The 18,141-nt window shown below is 36.3% G+C and overlaps 1 protein-coding gene across 2 annotated transcripts in view; it reads right to left on the bottom strand.

Moving 5' to 3' along the window:
* HP1BP3 (heterochromatin protein 1 binding protein 3) overlaps positions 1 to 17,725 on the bottom strand; it is a 31,139-nt gene extending 13,414 nt beyond the window's left edge. The window contains exons 1-7 of one of the 2 annotated variants that reach the window (XM_006924483.3): positions 13,513 to 17,725; positions 12,979 to 13,078; positions 10,161 to 10,314; positions 8,703 to 8,862; positions 6,241 to 6,384; positions 4,367 to 4,447; positions 3,111 to 3,265 (exon numbers count right to left, since the gene is read on the bottom strand). In XM_006924483.3, coding sequence (XP_006924545.1) covers positions 3,111 to 3,265; positions 4,367 to 4,447; positions 6,241 to 6,384; positions 8,703 to 8,862; positions 10,161 to 10,314; positions 12,979 to 13,078; positions 13,513 to 13,608 — 890 coding nt within the window. In that variant the 5' untranslated portion in view covers positions 13,609 to 17,725. The remainder of the gene's footprint in view (positions 1 to 3,110; positions 3,266 to 4,366; positions 4,448 to 6,240; positions 6,385 to 8,702; positions 8,863 to 10,160; positions 10,315 to 12,978; positions 13,079 to 13,512) is intronic. The other variant, XM_015598923.2, reaches the window with a different exon arrangement.
* Between the last annotated feature and the right edge of the window lie 416 nt (positions 17,726 to 18,141).

The raw sequence follows: 18,141 nt of genomic DNA, 5'->3' as shown, positions 1-18,141 counted from the left end.
GGAGATTCAGTCAGAGATGCAATAAAAGTGTAGTGCCTTGTAGGTTATTTTAAAGACTCTGGCTTTAACTGAGAGGGGGCTGGGAAGCCAGTGGAAGTTATGAAGAGCAAGGTGGTATGATCTAACTAACGTTTTTAAAATGTCTCATTCTCACTGCTATCTTAACGGACTGAAGGTGAGGGAGAGTGAGAGAAACAGGTTACTGCTCTAATACAGGTGAGAGATAATGGTGGCTCAGAAGACAGTGGTATTAGTGGAGGTAATAAGAGGTCTATTTACGGAAATATTTTAAAGACAGAGCCAAAGTAATTGCTTACAGATTAGATATAGGTGTGGAATAAAGAGAAGAGACCAGCACAAACCCAAGGTTTTTGGCTTCAGCAACTAGAAAAATGATGTTTCCATTAACTAAGACGGAGAAGATACGGAAGGTACAGTTTTGTTTTGCTTTTTTTGGAGAGGACGAGTAGGAAATGAAAAGCTCAGTTTGAACATGTTAAGTTAGACATACAAGTGGTGATGTTAAATGAGCATCTCTTTATGTGAGTGTTGAGTTACAAGAGAGGTATAAGCTAGATTTACATCATCTGTAAATCAGTTGTATATAGGTGCTATTTAAAGCTTTGGGGGTGGAAAGAACTACCAAGTGAATGTGGATAGAAAAACAAGAGGCCTAAGGTCTAACCCTGGGGCACTTTTGTATTAAGGAGTCAAGAGACGGGAAATTAGCAACCCTCAGGAGAACAAGAAAGAATGGGAAGTGAAGTTGGAGAAAAATCAGAAAGATGTAGTGTCTTGAAAGGCAAGTGAAGGAAGTATGTTAAGCAGGTGGGAGTTATCAACTGTCAAATGCCAGTGAGAGACCACAGGTAAATAAGTTAAGGACTATGAACTGACCACTGAAATTTGCAACATGGAGGTCATTTCTGACACTGAAAGAAGAGTACTTCAGGAAAAATGGCAAAGGTAATGTGTGACAAAAGTGGGCTTAAGGGAAAGTAGGAGAAAAACAGTAGCCAGCAAGAATAGACAACTCACATTTAAAACTGTAGTTTTCTTGCTCTTCTGTTTAATTAAGTTTAAGTAAGGCTAAATTTCATGTTAAATTTATATACGTATGACAGGACTCCACTACAGTATGAGGTAGAGAAAAATCCATATGGTTTCACAGAAGTAAAGGCAGAAAAGTGTTTCCTATAATAAGATCACAGGAAGAGGTCTTTAAGTTCATTAGCAAATATGGGTTGACAACCCACCATAACCAGGCAAATTTTGTTTCAGCACAAGATGTCGACAGGAAATGTTCCCAAAGACCAGACATGGAGTCAAGTTACACGGCTACCAGCAACCTATTTTGTCTTACCGGAGGTAGAACAGAACCTTAAGGAAAGAAAAAAGTTAGGGAACGGATCTGGTCTCCAGTCCCCAAAAAAGAGTAAGGAGAGATAAAGTGAAATGTGTTGCCACTTTTAAATGCATCAATTCATTAATGACCTACAGTTTTATCTATGGATCATACTCAGGACATAAGAAACATAAAAATATCACAGTATTAATTTCAAATTTTATGCTTCTATGATTCCCTTTTCTTTTGTACTATTTCATTAACTCTTCAATCGGGCACTCTGAAGACCACTAAGTGCTCTTCTGAATATGTGGCTTCTGGGCTGAAACCTCAGCAATTCTAACTGTATGCCTCAATAATGCAAGTAAATACTGTTACTAAACTATACCAGAGCAATGTGCATTCAATATAGATTTCTTCTGTAGAAAGGACTCTGGATTAAATACAAACTTCCAAAAGCCATCACGACAAAGACCTCACACAAACATACTCAAAACACAAACTGAATTAGAAATTTAAACAAATTAGTATATCTGCATGAAATAAGCACATGTGATAATCTAAATGATCAGTCTAGACATTTTTAAGTGGTATTTTTTTACAAATAAATTACTATAAAAATTTTCTCAAAATTTTAAATGTTTAGATGATGAAGCTATTATGCTATTTCTAGTAGAGTATTACATTAGACTTAATTCTCTGGTTCTGAGTTATAACTCTAAATACAAAATGAGTACCAACTACCTCAATCCATTAGGATGGCAACTATCAAAAAAACAGAAAGTAGCAAGTGTTGTTGAGGTTACAGCAAAGTCAGAACCTTTGTGCACTGTTGGTGGGAATATAAAATGGTGCAGCCACTGTGAAAAAGTTTGGTGGTTCCTCAAAAAATTAAAAATAGAATTATATCTGGCAATTCTTCTAGGTATATACCCAAATGCATTGACAGCAGGGTCTCAAAAAGATGTATTAGTACACCAATGTTCACAGCAGCATTATTCACAATAGTTAAAAGGAAAGCAACTCAAATGTTCATTGACAGATAAATGAATAATCAAATGCAGTACACACACACACCCCCACAATGGAATACTAGTCAGCCTTAAAAAGGAAATTCTGACACAATTGATAACATGAATGAACCTTGAGGATATTATGCTAAGTGTAATAAGCCAGTCACAAAAAGACAAATACTGTATGATTTTACTTATAAATCAAAAGCATAGAGAAAGTAGAATGGTGGTTGCCAGGGACAAGAAGAAAAGAGCAAACGGGGAGTTCTTGTTTAATGGGTACGCAGCTGCAGCTTTGCAAGATGAAGAGTTCTGGAGATGGACGAGGGTGATGGTAACACATTATGAATATATTTAATACTACTGAACACTGTACACTTAAAAATAGTAAGATGTTAAATTTTATGTTTATGTGTATTTTACCACAATAAAAAAAAATTAGAAAAAAATGAGCTCAGAGGACATAGAGTTTAACGCTAAATATTCTAGCAGCTGACATCATGAAAAATTACTCTATCAGGGTCTCATAAAAGTTAACACGTAGTTTGGGTTTCAAAAAGAAAATACATATAGAGATAGAAAAAAGAAAACATAATGAGACAAAAAATAAAACCCACGAAAAAGGTTTTTTTATTCCTAGCTCAGCTAAAAGTAATCTTTGTTGAATATTTAATCTTTCTCCTTTCTCACAAGAAAGGAGCTAAGGCAATAACAGACATCTATGCTTTAAAATCCAGCCCAACAGCTCATACCTGATGTCCACTCTAAGTTTAGGGTAATACTGAGACACGTATTTTCTGATGAGACTGTAGGAAGCTTCTTTAGGTTCACAAAGGCGAGTAAAGGCCAATGGGAGGATATCTTCCAATTTTACTTGTGGTTCTGGATCCACTGCAGAGCTCCTGTCCTGAAATGTAATATCGAAAATTATCATCATTAGAGAATATAGATTTCTGTTCAAATGCTTCTATATTCAACTCCAGGGCTTTTCTAAGTTGACTGCCAAATCGACTGACAATAGAAAATTATCACTTCTTTTCAAATTCAAACAAATCATAACACAGTTGTATAATGTTACTTGCATGGCAATTTAAGAGAAAAATTTCAGATTGAGTTAAAAATACATATAAAAATAAAAAAGAATGGGGTGGCTCCATAGTGTAGTGGTTAGCACGTCTGCTTTACACGCAGAAGGTCCTGGGTTTGCGCCCCAGGTGGAGCCACGGACCATATCCCGAGTGCCCCAGGCCTCGGGTGCACGCCACGAGCGTGTGGGAGGAGACACCCCGCCTTCAGAGATCCAGTTCTTAAGGGAAATGACAACATCCACAGGTCAGGGGTGGAAGGAATTAAAAGAGGGGAAAAAAAATAAAAAGGAATGGTAGACTTTACTTAAAGGTCTTAATTCAGTCTTAGCCTTTAATAACAAATGAAAAGGATCATGCAGCACCAAAAAGCACTATACAGAAGTTCATTTTGAAAGCATTTGCTAGTTTTATGAAAAAAGCATAAAAATTTTCAGTTGTAAAAACAAAGATGTAGAGAATATTCATTTCAATTACTGACACAGAGAATATACTATTTACTTCACTTTATTATTGTACAAATACTTTCCATAAATGAAATTATGTACCTTGGGGAGGAGTGTTAGTATTTACAAAAAAAGAGAAGAAAAACTGGCTCTGGGTAGTTGTGGAATCTAATATTTAAGTGAAAATGTACTTGTATGATTATTCTTGTTTAAAATATATTTCACAAAAAGCAGAATAATTCATACAGCTGGCCATAATTTAACATAGAGCAGTGAGGTCCACAGACTCGGGGGCTGGAGTGCTTAGATATGCACACTGTCTATCCTACTCACTAGCTGGCAATAATGGGCAAATTACTTGTAACCTCTCTAGGCCTTAGTAGAAAGGATAACTTGGCACAGTGCCTGGCACAAAGATGCTATTTTGAGTAGTGGTAATAATATTACAGTGCACGAACTATGGTACAGACTTCTTACCTTTCTGTTTCTAGATTTCTGTGGGGTTTTTCTTGATTTCTGGACCACCACAAAACTCCCAGAAGCACCTTTTCCTTTTACCTAGAGTAAATGAGTTTTAGTTGCAATAACCAATATTTTTGTTTTAAATTATTCTGGTATTCATATCTAAAACTTTATACCAAACTAAGCAAATTAAAGGGCATAATGATACAAGAACTAATATAAAATGCTATTAAACTCTTAAGAGGAAAAAAAATGGATTAGTCAAAAGACTTGGGATTGAGTCCTACTTACGTACCATCTATTCAATATTGGACAACCCTGTAAACACTCTGAACTTTTGCTTCCTCATCTACAAAACTGGGAGAGATGCTCCTGTGATACCAGATTAAACAATCTACTATAAAATTAAAAAGAAAAAAAAGTTCCATGGAAAGAAGGGGAAAATGAGATAACCTCTATCTTGAAGGAAGATAGCTCCTTGGCAAAAGTTCACAGCCTACTTGATTCTCAGGCCATAAGCTTCCCCCAATTTGCCTGTTAGATTCCTGCATATGGGAAAGGTTATCTAATTATTTTTAGACATTGCATGTGATGGTATGTAAGTCTTACCACATATTGCCATAGTTTACAAAGCGCTTTCATAGGGCTTTAAAGTTGATTTACATTAATTAGAGTCCTATACTTCAGCTTTACCTACACCACTATGAATATAACAATACAGCTGATATGTTTTCAGCTTATAAATTGTTGTGTAAGCATCAAACTGAGGGTTAGTCTATAAAGCAAGAATAAGTCACAAACACTATTTTCATAGAGAAAAACACAAAGCCAGCTCATAAACTGTGCTGACACGTACTATAAATCTTTGTTTCTAATTATATTGGTTAGATAATATCTTCTAATCAATAATTATTTTAAAGGCCATTTAAATATCAGTTTAACAACATTTTGAGAAAGCTAGAACATAAACGCCACACAGCAGGAGTCTGTTTTATTCAATGATGGACCTCCAAGCACCTGGCACACAGGAGATACTCTATATACTTATGGAATTAGGTACCTGCTGAAGGTTCCTAAACAGAGTTTAAATGCCTGAATGGTACAAAATTTTATATAAATCATACAATGTAGAAAGGTATAGAAGAAAGGCAAGAAGACTCTGGGAATGCATGAACTAGGTTCTTAGAACTATCTTTTCCCACTCTGTGGGACCCTGGTAGTTATTTCATCCCTCTGGACCTATGAAGGTTTAGGAAAGATAAAGTTTATTCTAGCTTTAGATTTTCATGATTATAAGTAATGTTTTGCTGTACTATGCAAAGTAACAGATATATCTTTGAAATCGATATTGGCTTAATACTAGTCACAATTTATTCAGGCTTCTCCGATGCTCCTAACAAACTTTAATAGTTTTACATACTATAGATAAGGTGAATCTATCTACAAAGCTAACATAATGGTAACAAGTCTAATCACATAAATCAGCCTTTAAAACTAACAAACCTAAGACAAGAGCAATTACCTTTTTTGCTGCTACAGTGGTAGAATTCCTTAACCTTGCTTTTCATCTTCACTACTACATGATCTGAAGCACAAGCAGCCCCCAAAGAAAATCCAATTAAAAATACAAGCATCTAGAAAATAAGTACACTATCCTATTGCTTCTGCTCTCTAGAACAGTTATTAAAGGTAACTGGCACCAGTGATTTTGAAACCTAGTCTCAAATAATAAAACTAGGTCAAGCTTAAGTATTTCATCATATGTTTAGCTTATTTTTAACAAAAGAGATACCAAAAGCCTAAATGTTACTAAATATAAAATTATGTATCTTGGAATTATGAAGCTAATACATGTTGGAATGATCTTATTACCAACAACTATTTAATACCTGTTTGATGACACCTCTATTTAATTCTCTTTTCAGTGCTTGTTTAAGGAGGTAGCCTCTTCTCTCCAGCTCCAGAGAAGGGTACTTATGGATGATGTATTTTCGAATAGCAACAACTGATGCACCACTCTTCTGGAAGCACGCCTAGAAAACAGATTTATTTATCAAACCATACATGTTAAACTAGCAGTTTTTCATTAGACAGAGAAAACATTTTCAAAATAAATTACTTTGGAAGTAAACGTGATAATGGATGATAAAAATGGCAGAAAAGAATAAACAGTATTTCAGGTAACCAGTTCATGGCTGTGAGGAAATGAAGAATTAGAACACTTCTGCAACAATAACTTAAAATTGTTCAAAACGTCAAAGAGAAGAGAACATGTGAACATTCTGTGTGTTAATGAAGAAGCTCCTTCCATTTAAATTCTATTCTATATTTAGAAAAAAGATTGTTAGCATTAAAATGAGGAAAGCAGAATGTAGGATCACAAATCTGGCCCATTTATGGAATGAGTTTTGGCACACCAGGACCGATATTTCTCTGAAGGTTTCGTATGTCAGTAGAGGACATAAGCAAAGATAATCTGAATAGATGGCATAAAACTAGGTTTTATGGCAAAGTCTTTACAGGGAGTTTTAGGTAACAATGAGGACATTTAAAGTGCCCTCTTCTATTTTATTTCTCTATATTCCATTTGACTAATGCCCATGGGAGATTTAAACAGGTCAGTATGTAACAAAGGCAACAAAAATTTGTCAAACACTTTACGTTTTGAAGCACATTTAAATAGCATCTGCTATTTTTACCTCATGGGCTAGTCCACTAATTTTGTGTTGCCATCGTCCATAAACTGAATGCAGCATTTACACATTCTCAATGGATAAAGGCTTCGTTAAATGTTATTTTATACACTTTGACAATAAAGAAAAATAACTCACAGACAGACGGACCAGAAAAGATTGTACAACGCAAAACAAGTTGTGTTAATATGGTTCACCTACTTGAAGTAAATGTCTCTGACCTATTACAACCTATTGTTTACTCCTGATCTTTTAAGAAAAACACAAAGGAAAGAAAATCAGGAAAAAAAAAAAGACTATTGCTAAAACAATCCCTTGCTCTACCAAACTGATGAGATTGAAGTAGACATCAGGACTTTTATTTGATTCAGAAAATGATATCGGTGGTCTGAAGTCACGACTTGTTACAACACTACATGGAATACAAGTTATATACATATGCACAATCATTACTCTTTAGGCCTAATTATACTGTTTTAATTTTTCATTTTACTATTTTAAAATTTTAGTCCCTTCTCCAGCCCCACTGTAGCCCTGCTCCCCCAAACCTAGGCTGACGTGGTCATGAAGTGAAACCCTTGAAGAAAGACTACACGAAGAAAAGAGATCTCACTGTAGTCACGCTATCTACACCAGGGACGTTTTCTTAACGCGTTGAGAGCACCCCTGGAAGCGTGCAGGGAGAGTTCCGAAGGCAAACCTTTTCTACTTTATGTGTCGGTGCTGTCTTCTCACAGTCTGAGCATGACCACCAGGCTGCTCCTATCTATGCACACCACCCTTGGTAAAACTGATCGGTACCTTTCTTTCCAATTCTGACTCAGGTCCTAGCCAGAGGACTCCTGAAATGAGGAAGTCTATGGCTTCTATGTTAGCTCCCTTTATCATCTGACCATGTGAAATAAACGAGGCAAAATTAACCAGAAAGCTTTACACAAAAAAGGCAACGTTAGATTAGAAAGATAACCTTAAAAGTTAAAATAATACAACTATACCTGATGATCACATAAGCTAATGAAAGTCAATGGATTAGAGCAAAGTCATGAAGCTATGCAAGGAGAAGAATTTTTTCCAAGTACTTTGGAATAGCTGAGTGATTAAGCAAAGTAGTAATGTTTCTAAGGGTTTCTTACAGTTCAGGTGTGAAAGATAACCACTACCAATATCAGACACTCAGCTTTGAAAATGGATCTAAAAACAGTATATTTTTTAAAATAAAAATTCTCAATGCTATTCAGTTACCCTGAATCACAATGAGATTGCATAAGGACAAAGAACCTGTTTGCCTCATTCTACGCTATGTCACTAGTAGAGCTGCCTGACACTGAGAAGTTAGCCCTTAAATATTTGTTGAATGAATTAACATGTTAAACCTTCAAATAAAAACTATATACTCGACCAATAAACTGTAAAAAATAAAAAAACTCTAAAGTTAAAAATACTTGTTATAGTAAATTTGAATTTAAAAAAATTAACAGTGCTCACCAAAAGTGATTATATTATAAAAAACATGAACTTCATAATGGTTTTCTTCTATTTAAATCTCTTTTAGGAAGCAGAGCAAGATTTCTGGTGTCTGGACAGGAATATGCCATTTTCAAATAAGCAAAAGACAAACAGAATAAATCTAAGATGAACTGCTTGAAATAAAAACTTGCCTTAATGGCCTCCGTTAGGATTGCATCCATCTTGGGACGTGGGGAGGAAGCCATCGGTGTTTGTTTCTGGGCCCTGGCTAGCTGGCTGGCAGAAAGGGTAGCCCAGGAAGGTATTGTTTTTTTCACTTTCTTCTCCTTTTCTTTAGACTGATCTTTCTCACTTTAAAACAAAGAGTAGTTATTACGCAAGATGAACTCTCCAGAAAGAAGCATAAAGTCAGAAAAGGAAAAGACCAGAGAAGGATAAAAAATAATGTCTTAATTTACGTCCACACTAAGGTGACATGTAAAATAAACAAAATTTTATAAAATAAAACTTTTAAAAATAGGGTACTATAAATGAACCAAAAAGGTAAGTTTTCTCTTAGGTATAGGAGAAAGGAGTCATATAAATTTGCACTGGTATAATCGGCCAGTACATAAAAGAAATGTATTCTAGTAACAACTACAACAGATGCAATTTAGCACAGTGGAAAGAGCTCAAGCTCTGAAGTCAGAAAACTTGGGTTTGAGTTTTAGCTCCAACACTTACTAGCTATATGATCTTAGCAAGTGACCTGAGTCTCAGTCTCCTCAGCTGTAAAATAGTAATATAATACCAAACACTTCACAAGGTTGTTACAAGAGCTATGAGATTATGTTTATAAAAACAATTTGTGAGCCATAAAGCATTACACAAATTTTATTCTATGTAATAATAACAGCACTACATGCACCTAAAATACAGGGAAGCTGCTAAAAATTCTACAGACTTTACTTATACCTATGAAAATGGGATAAAGGATTTCCCTGAGGATTACACCCAAAAGGTATAGTTATTACTAAGTTACTCTTTTATTTAAAAAATAATTACTAACTATTCCGACTAATTATGAAAATAAAATGAATGCTACCAGCTGTCCTGCAAAAAAAAATTTAAATGAAAAAAGAGCTGCCGCCACATTGTACAGATTATTAATAGCAATTTTGCTTCCAGGTTCTCTAACTGAATATTTCATCAAACATATACAGTTTTAGGTAGCTGTCTCAACGCCTTGATAGAGAGTAACATTTTCTAACATAACATATAAAAATAACTCACTCTTGGCACAGAGAGAGGAATAAAATGGTTAAGTGTTTCCGAGGTCAAATTATTATAGTCATGTTTCATTTTGTATTGAAATTACATCAATGTGTAAAGTATCAGACACTCCCACAATGAATTCTAAGCATGAGAACATATTCCAAAGGCAAAAGGAATGAATTTTAGATTATTCAAACCATTATTCTAATAACTACTACAAATTCTAATAGGCCACACAACTACATAATAAACCTATTTCGAATGGTAATTCTAAAAAGTAAACCCAAGTAGCAAATGTCTAAGATAAACCAGTACTATCACACTTTAAAATAATCTGGTCTACAGTCCTTTTACGTAGTCTTCAACTATAAATAGCAAGAAGCATAACTGCTTACTCCTTTTTGGTTTCCTCAGAAGACTTGTTTTCTTCCTTCTCTTCATTCTCAGGTTCCCCCTTTGGCTGCTCTGCCTCACTAGATGTAGCAGGTGGAGTTTCATTCTCTTGTTCTTCTACGGTAGAGATAGATTCCTCTGAACTTACGTCTGGTTCTAAAAAATCAGGTGAGCAGAATTGCAGCAAGTAGACATATTAGAGCCTGAGTCAATAAAAGGGTAAAAGTTTATCTTATTAAACAGATAAGCCAAATGTTCCATTTAAAAGATGGATTCTAAAATGAACAAAATGAATGAATGCAGTTTCCTTTCCTTCTTTACATTATTCAAGTTGCTTATGCAAGGGGGTGTTAATCCATTACGTGAAGAGACAGACCAGGAAATTATACAGAAAGGAAACTCATTTTACCCCAAATCAAATATCTTGATTAGTCTACTCTGCAACATTGATGAGATTCATAATTAAGAAATTAGCCATTTCATAATTTAACAGACAAATCCTGGTAAGGGAATAAATAATAAAAAATTAACATGTATTTTCCGGTGAAATGGTTGGGGCAAGAGTAGAAATATGAGAGAGGGAATACTGAGATCTGCAGTTGCTTGTCTGTGCCTTTTCTCAGTATGTCCCTGGGCAGCTACTATAAAACACATAACCCCAAGAAATGGTTAAGCAGGCACTTCGAAGAACCCCAGTGGCAAACATTAGGCAAAAAATAAAAATATATGCTTAATGAGTTTGGTCATTTAAATTACGTGAGCTAATTACTGGCAAGACGATGAAGACTTCTTTATGGCCTTCAATATAAATAAGAGAATTAAAAGATGCCACTTCCTTTTTATAACCAAACCACATACATACAAATCTAAAAGAATTTCTAGTTTCTCAACAAATTAAATTTCTAAACCACAAATTTAAGGATGATCAATTATCATTTGTAAATCTCATCACAGATTATGGTTTGCAACCAGACTTGCATGTAAATTGAAACTCCTCCCATATACGTTCAGCTAAAATTGAGGTGTTAGAGTCAGACACCCCTGAATCAAGTTCAGTCTTTAAAACTTTCTAGCTTGATATCTTAGGGCAAGTTTTTTGACATCTTCAAGTCTCAGTAACCTTACCTCACAGAATTATTACGAGGATTATATAAAATGTATTAGGGGAAGCCTGTAGACCAGCAGTTGTACTATATGAGTGATATCCATCCTCCTCTGGCCTCCCCTGCTGTTTCTAAAACTGTTTTACAAGGCATTAGGGCTAGAACTTCATTATAACAATGATTATCTGGCGACACAGATAACTGCAAGATGTATCTTTTACCATGATTATCTTTTACTGCTCCTTGCCCCAATGATTTGCCCGTGGGTAAAAATTTACTATTAGTCATGTTTATTTATTTATATATTGTCTTACTCCAAAAATGATGAAAAGCTAAGAATGGTTTATCAGGTTTTACTGTAATAAGCTATACATTATTTTCCCTTAAGAATAACTGCTTAATAGTTGATGGCTTACTAAAAGGTTCAGCCACTCAACAGGTATAGATTATATGTTATGTATAAGACACTCATTAAACTATATTGTCTGCCTTCCGTGTAAAATGTAGGATTTATAAAATTTAAAATATGAATGATGCCCAATTATTTTCATATATAAAATACTGTAATGGGATAAAGAAGATTAAACAAACATACAACCTGTGAAGTGACTCACTGGTCCTTTATAAATTCGTGGTTGACCTTTTTTATACCTTATACCTGAATCCTCTGGCATGTATTCTGAAAACTGACATTATTAGTGATTTAGTGACTTCAGGTGTCTGTTAAACAAATGAGGATCAAGATGGGCCACGAAGTGGCTTATCTCAGTGCTGGACAAAAAACCAAAAAAACCAAAAAAAAAAACAAAACAATCTTCAACTCACCAGTACCTATTATTTTTTTAATATGCTGATTCCCATGTCACCTAATGTCTTAGGCCAGGGTACCCAAATTGCTTATAGTACTCATCTGGGGATTCTGAGACAAAATCCAGGCTCAGCTTGAAAAGATTATATCCCTGGTTCACCAAGGGATAAAGGCAACAAGGGTGCATATATTTTTAATTCCTAATCTACGCTGGTCAGCAAATATTTGGTTCTAACAGCCATGACAGGGACGGCACCATGTGTTCATCCTGGAAAACCTGAAATAAAAGGCACGGGAGAAAGGAAAAAAGGATAAGGAAAGAAAGAAAAAGGTCATGAGAAGAAAAAAACAGGGAAAAGGAGAAGAGGTGGTTAGAGATGCCGTGAAGGAGCACTAGTACTCCAGGTTGATGGTTCTACATTCCTCTCAATTCATATGCTCCCACTTCTGTCTGGTCAATCTTCTCTCCACCAACACCAGTTAGAAACCAATGTTTTGATCACCCATTTTCTCCCTTAAGGCTTTCTGATGATTTCTGGGTGAGTCTTCCACTATCCATCCTGAAGGCCCAAGTCCTCCATTCTTTGAATCTTCATTCCTATGAGACTGTATGCCCAGAAGCTACTCTTTGCCCATTCCTGTTCTCTCCAATCATTTTTCTGTTTTTAATTTAAGAACATGAGATTTTCAACTTCCAAAAACCTTTAGAGACAAGATGAAACTTTTACTTTGCCCACGTGGTCTGGAAATGACATATCGAAGAGGTACCACTCCCTCTTTAAATGTTCCCCCAAAACACTTAGCCATTAAAAAAAAAAAAAAAAAAATTAAGTTCAAGGGAATTTATGGGACACTCCAAACTGGAGTAGAAACTTTCGCCGTTTTAAGTTGTCCACTGCTTTACTTTACCTGGCTTTCCTTCCTCCCCTTCAGCAAGCTTGTTTTTGGGAGGAGTTTCCCGGGTAGAATTCACAGCTCGACGAATCGGCATGGCGCTCTCTTCCACCTTCTAGGAAAAGAGATGGCCATAATCACACACACATAAAAAAACTTTCTCTCTTTCCCAAGGGGCCTAATGGGTGTCAGAAGATGGTGAATTCTAAGTCTACTCCAGGATTGGATGCAAATTACTTTTAACGTTTTTTTTTTTTTTGAAGTAAAATATGACTTTTTAAAAGTACTTTTAAAGATATTTTCTTTTGGCAAGAATTTCATATGGAAACAAATAATTACCCTTGATTTGGAATAAATATAGACGGTTGGAGGTTTTCTCAGAAATTTGAGGGGAAAGGGAAGATGAAGAGCTTTGTATATCTGATTTTTTCAGATCTACAACCCAGACTCCCCAAAGTAGGGGAAGGAACATGTACCAAGAAGGACCCAGCAGAGCCTGAAGTCAGGGACTGATCCAAGAGTGAGCTTCAAGAATGTGTCAGCCCCTACCTCACCTAACTTGTCCGCGTGGATCAGCTGAGCTCCTACTATAAGTGGGAGTGCCTTAGGATGGACGAGTTCACCTTGAGACGTATCAGTCGCCATTTAAAATAATTTCTAGGCCCCAGTACAGGTTACACTCTGAAGCCTCTGCTGTTAACCACAAGGATTTTTCCTAATGGTTTCAGTGTGGTGAAAAGTCAACCTAAAGCACAGAAAAGACCTGGTGTGAAGATTAAAAGAAACAAAACTAAACTAAAACATCTAAATTTAATATACATCCAAAGGGAACAAAATTTCACTATAATACTTATAGTTAAGTGACAGATGACTTGTTCGATTTTAACAGAGGACTTGATCAATTATCATTCAGAAAGGTAATATCTCTATCAAAATATAGACTATGTAAAGCAGCGACTAAGACAAATGCACAAGCCACAGCAGCTGTTGCACCTTCCACATGAACAAAGGCGACAAGGAAAAGAAAGCTTCATAAGGAACCAAGTCCCATCCCATCCTGCTACCATCAGGAACTTAGGACAGAATAAGGAGCTTAAGGAACAGTTTAGTCAAATGTTTACTCAAAGATCTGTTTACTAAGGAGAAGACTTCTGTTGTTATTGTTCTCAAAGGGGTTGGGAAAATTACCTGTAACCTTAACTCCACCTCCACTGGAGAAGTAATACAAGGGGCAAAAAACACTGCTGAAGAACATAACATTCTAAAAGCCTCCAGACCCAGAGAAGCAAATTTAGACTGCCACCTAGGAGAACAGAGCATGCTTCTAACACCTTATTTGTTATATTTTTAATGTAGGCAAAACTAGCACAGAAAAACATAATTAAATATTCAAAGATAAAACCCAGGTAGTCACGCAAATTTACCTGATCATTAACACTCTCTGACCCCCCAAAAACTTCATTTGGGACTCAACGATACTTTATAATAATAATTGCTCAAAATATAAGAAAATGATGACTTAAGTGTTCAGATCTCTGTACTAAAAATGAACATTAATTAACAAAGAGTTGGCAGACTTTAAGCTCTAACCCTGTCTAAGAATTTAAGAACTTTCCATTTGTCAGGTAATAGCCCCAAGCTACAACTAGGACAAATACAAAACATTCATAGAGAATGCTTGCTTTCACATTTACAGGGAAAATCTCTGGGAATACCAAGAGCAATACCAGACTTGTGAATTGTCAATCAGCGGCAAGGAAAGAAGCTGAAAGAATTCAAGATGTATAACGCACTATACTTATTATCAAGAGTAAATCAGAAATATCCATGAATACTTAAAATTACCAAATGTTACTAAAACTACTTAAAATGCTCATATAGCAATTCGCTTAATAATTACAAAATACAGAAAGACAAGTAGTTGTTTTCTGATCTGTGAAAAAAGGCCACGCAGGGTTTAAAGGCATTGTTTAGGTTTGTGAAACCTAAAAATATATTTTGAAATAACTGCAATATATAGATCTGCTCATTCATCTATTAACTGGTACTAAGTAAATATTTTCCTTAATAAAAAAGCTATGCAAATTTGTTGATATTTTTACATGTGAACACTATACAGAAGTAAAACATCACAACCAGGTTATTTTGGTAACGTGATATTACTAATGAATTCATCTTTCCTAACCCATGATATCACACTAGCTAGGTTGAAAATGCTACCGTAAAGTCAACAAAACCTTCAGAAGTCTCTGTTAACAGGGTATATTTAAAAAATATTTTCCCTGTAACTTCTGAAAAGTGTCAAAACCTTTCCAGTCAACTGTGTTCACTAATTACCAAAAATTAAAACAAGTTAGAATAAGGAGGGAGGAACAGGAAGCTACTCTTAATGCCAAAGTGACAAAACTGACTAAAACCAGGGCAACAAGAGGTATACGGTCCATAAAGACATCAGACATTATTAACCTAAGGACAAGAATGACAGTTTAAATTAGGCCAGATAAGAAGCATGTCTAGGTTGGAATAACCTCAGAAGCAAGCACAGAAGAGCACAGTGTGAGAAACAAGTTGGTTTGCCATCATCCTGTGAGTGCACGTGCGCGCGCACACACACACACACACACACACACACTCTTCTACTTAAAACCACTCCCAGCCCCTTATTTCCTTAATCTCACTTTCTATTACTCTATCCACCACTCTACTTTCTTAACTAAACACACAGACCTTTTGGCCCTTGGACTGTTCTCTGCTCATCTCTGTACCAGTATTTGTACTTCCTGTTCTCTTCAATTGGAACACTCTTTTCCTAGATACTTCAATCAGGTTTCTGCTCAATGTTATCCCCCCTCAGAAAGGCCTCCCATTCCTCTTATTCTTCAGTTTTCTTTACAGCTTTTAACGCCTCCTAACATTCATTATAAGCTTGTTTACTTGTTTAGTATGTGACTCTCTCCATGGAATGTAAGTGCTACTAAGACTTAAACTCACCACCTTATTCCCAGCACTTAGAAGTGTCCAACACATAGCGGGTGCTGGATAAATACTGGGGAAAAAAAGTTGAATGAACAATGACATCTGATAGTACTTATTACTATGTTCATTATATGTGAAGAACACTTAAAAATAAAATCCAGTTATGGGATAAATATTAAGAAATGTTTGCCTCAGCTCTGATTTTTCTTAATAAAGGTCATGGAATTTAAAGCTTCAGTCTATAGTACTATTTTTTTTTTTTTATCATAGGTTGGTTACTGAGTTATTAATAAGTCCACTTCATTACAGAGCTAACAAAACTATATGAATGTTAATTCACACCGCCTTTACAACACCATGCACTGATTAAACTTCTGTTGCTGCACTTCTGAACAATGAGACTTTTAGGCTGCCATGCTTCGTTCCCTGGCAGAATTCTCATCTGCTGGTTCACTGCTGCATATTTGGTGCCTAAGAACATACCAGACATAGAGTAGGTGCTCAACAATTATTTGTTAAATAAAAGAAGAACAGATGAAACTTAGTAAGTTTTCACCTGGGTTCCTCTATGTGCTAAAAACAATCTGAGTTTACCTGTGGTTTATGTGGTCCTCCTGTGGTCATCAATCTGTTTTTGATTTTATAATTGAACGTCAGATTAACAATACAAAGATTTGCTTTTGTCAAGACAAATGCTAAATTATCTTAAAGCAGACAATAAAAAAAAATTGTAAAAAAGCCCTGAATTTCAGTTTTAGATAACTTTCTCTACATTGAGAAAGCAATAAAAAAAGAAGTAGGATCTTAACAGTGTATTTCAGCTCATTGATATCCTTAAAAATAGGCGTTTTAGGAAAAGTACTATTATTTCATATTTTACCATAAAACGTATGCAATACATTATACATTACCACGTGATTAGCTATGCAATAAATCCGTCAAATTGTTTCCAATCTCAAATCTTTCTCTATATTCAGATTTAATGAGCAATGTCATAAAAAGCACGCCTGTAATCTGACTGCTAGCAACGTTTTTTTCACTTCCACATTTCAATAAATCGGTATGTACTCAATTAGTGTCTATCTCGGGTACAGAGAGTATGGGCACTACATGGCCTTCTTCACAAGATAATCACAATCTAACTGGCTGCAGAGTTAGGATTTTCATCTATATATTATAAGTTCCGGGCACTTCCTCCACCAGAAATTCCCGCCGTCGATCTTCCAAAAAAGCTTAGAGACCAACAAACTAACCAACCCTTTAAAATAGTACTTCTACTTTGAAACACAATACACTGACTTTTGAAAGAAAGAGTAAAATTTTAAAAGCTCGTAAGTTTTTTGCTTATATCTAATTGAACAAAATTAAAGCACCTTCCCAAATAAAACTAATCACTAGTCTAACTTCAATCTAAGACAGCATACTCATAAGGTCCCAAGTGAATTCCTACATGTATTTCTAATTGGATTCTCACTTTTCAACGTAACGAAAATCAGGACATAACAAAAACAGAGAAAATTTATTCGCGGAAGAGGCAGTAACGTTCACCTTGTCCAGTCCGCTGTGCTGGAGAGAATACTCTCTCAAGAAAGTTAAGTGACTCATTCTCGGTCACAGAGTGGTCAATTAGGTATTAAAACTTAGATCTGGGGCTCTCACTTCACCACTCCTGCCTCCTCCTCTTTACAAAAACTCATATTCACCACCTTGACTTTATTAAGACTACATCGTCTAAAGTGCGATGAGTAACAAGCTCTAGGAATGCCATACGGGTAAACGAAAGCTTAGGCCCGTGTCGCGGCAGCGACGGCAGCAGCGGCAGCAGCAGCAGCGGCGGCGGCGGCGGCAGCAGCAGCGGCGGCGGCAGCGGCTGCGATGCCTTTTCAGCAGCGCCAACAGCTCTGAAACACTCTCCTAGACTGCTGAGGAACATGGTGAAAAGAACAGCAGAGACAAAGAGGCAGGGAGCGGCCGGTGTGGTGCGCGAGCAGAAGGCGGGGGGAGAGCGAAGCTAAGATGAAGGCAGCTAAGCAAGTGACGGGAGGGCTCGGCGGCGGCTGACACCGGGGGCTGCGGCGCGGCTGCAGCTCTGGGCGCACGCTTGCGTACGCACGCGGCCGAGGCCGAAGCCACCACCCGGCAGCGACCGCCCGCGCCACGCAAGTAGCCGCGGACCGCAAGCACCAGCGGTCCGCGCACTCA

The sequence above is a fragment of the Pteropus alecto genome, unplaced genomic scaffold, assembly GCF_000325575.1.
Source record: "Pteropus alecto unplaced genomic scaffold, ASM32557v1 scaffold39, whole genome shotgun sequence".
Taxonomy (NCBI): domain Eukaryota; kingdom Metazoa; phylum Chordata; class Mammalia; order Chiroptera; family Pteropodidae; genus Pteropus; species Pteropus alecto.
Note: the sequence above shows the minus strand (reverse complement) of the source record. Positions and strands in the feature narration are given on the sequence as shown.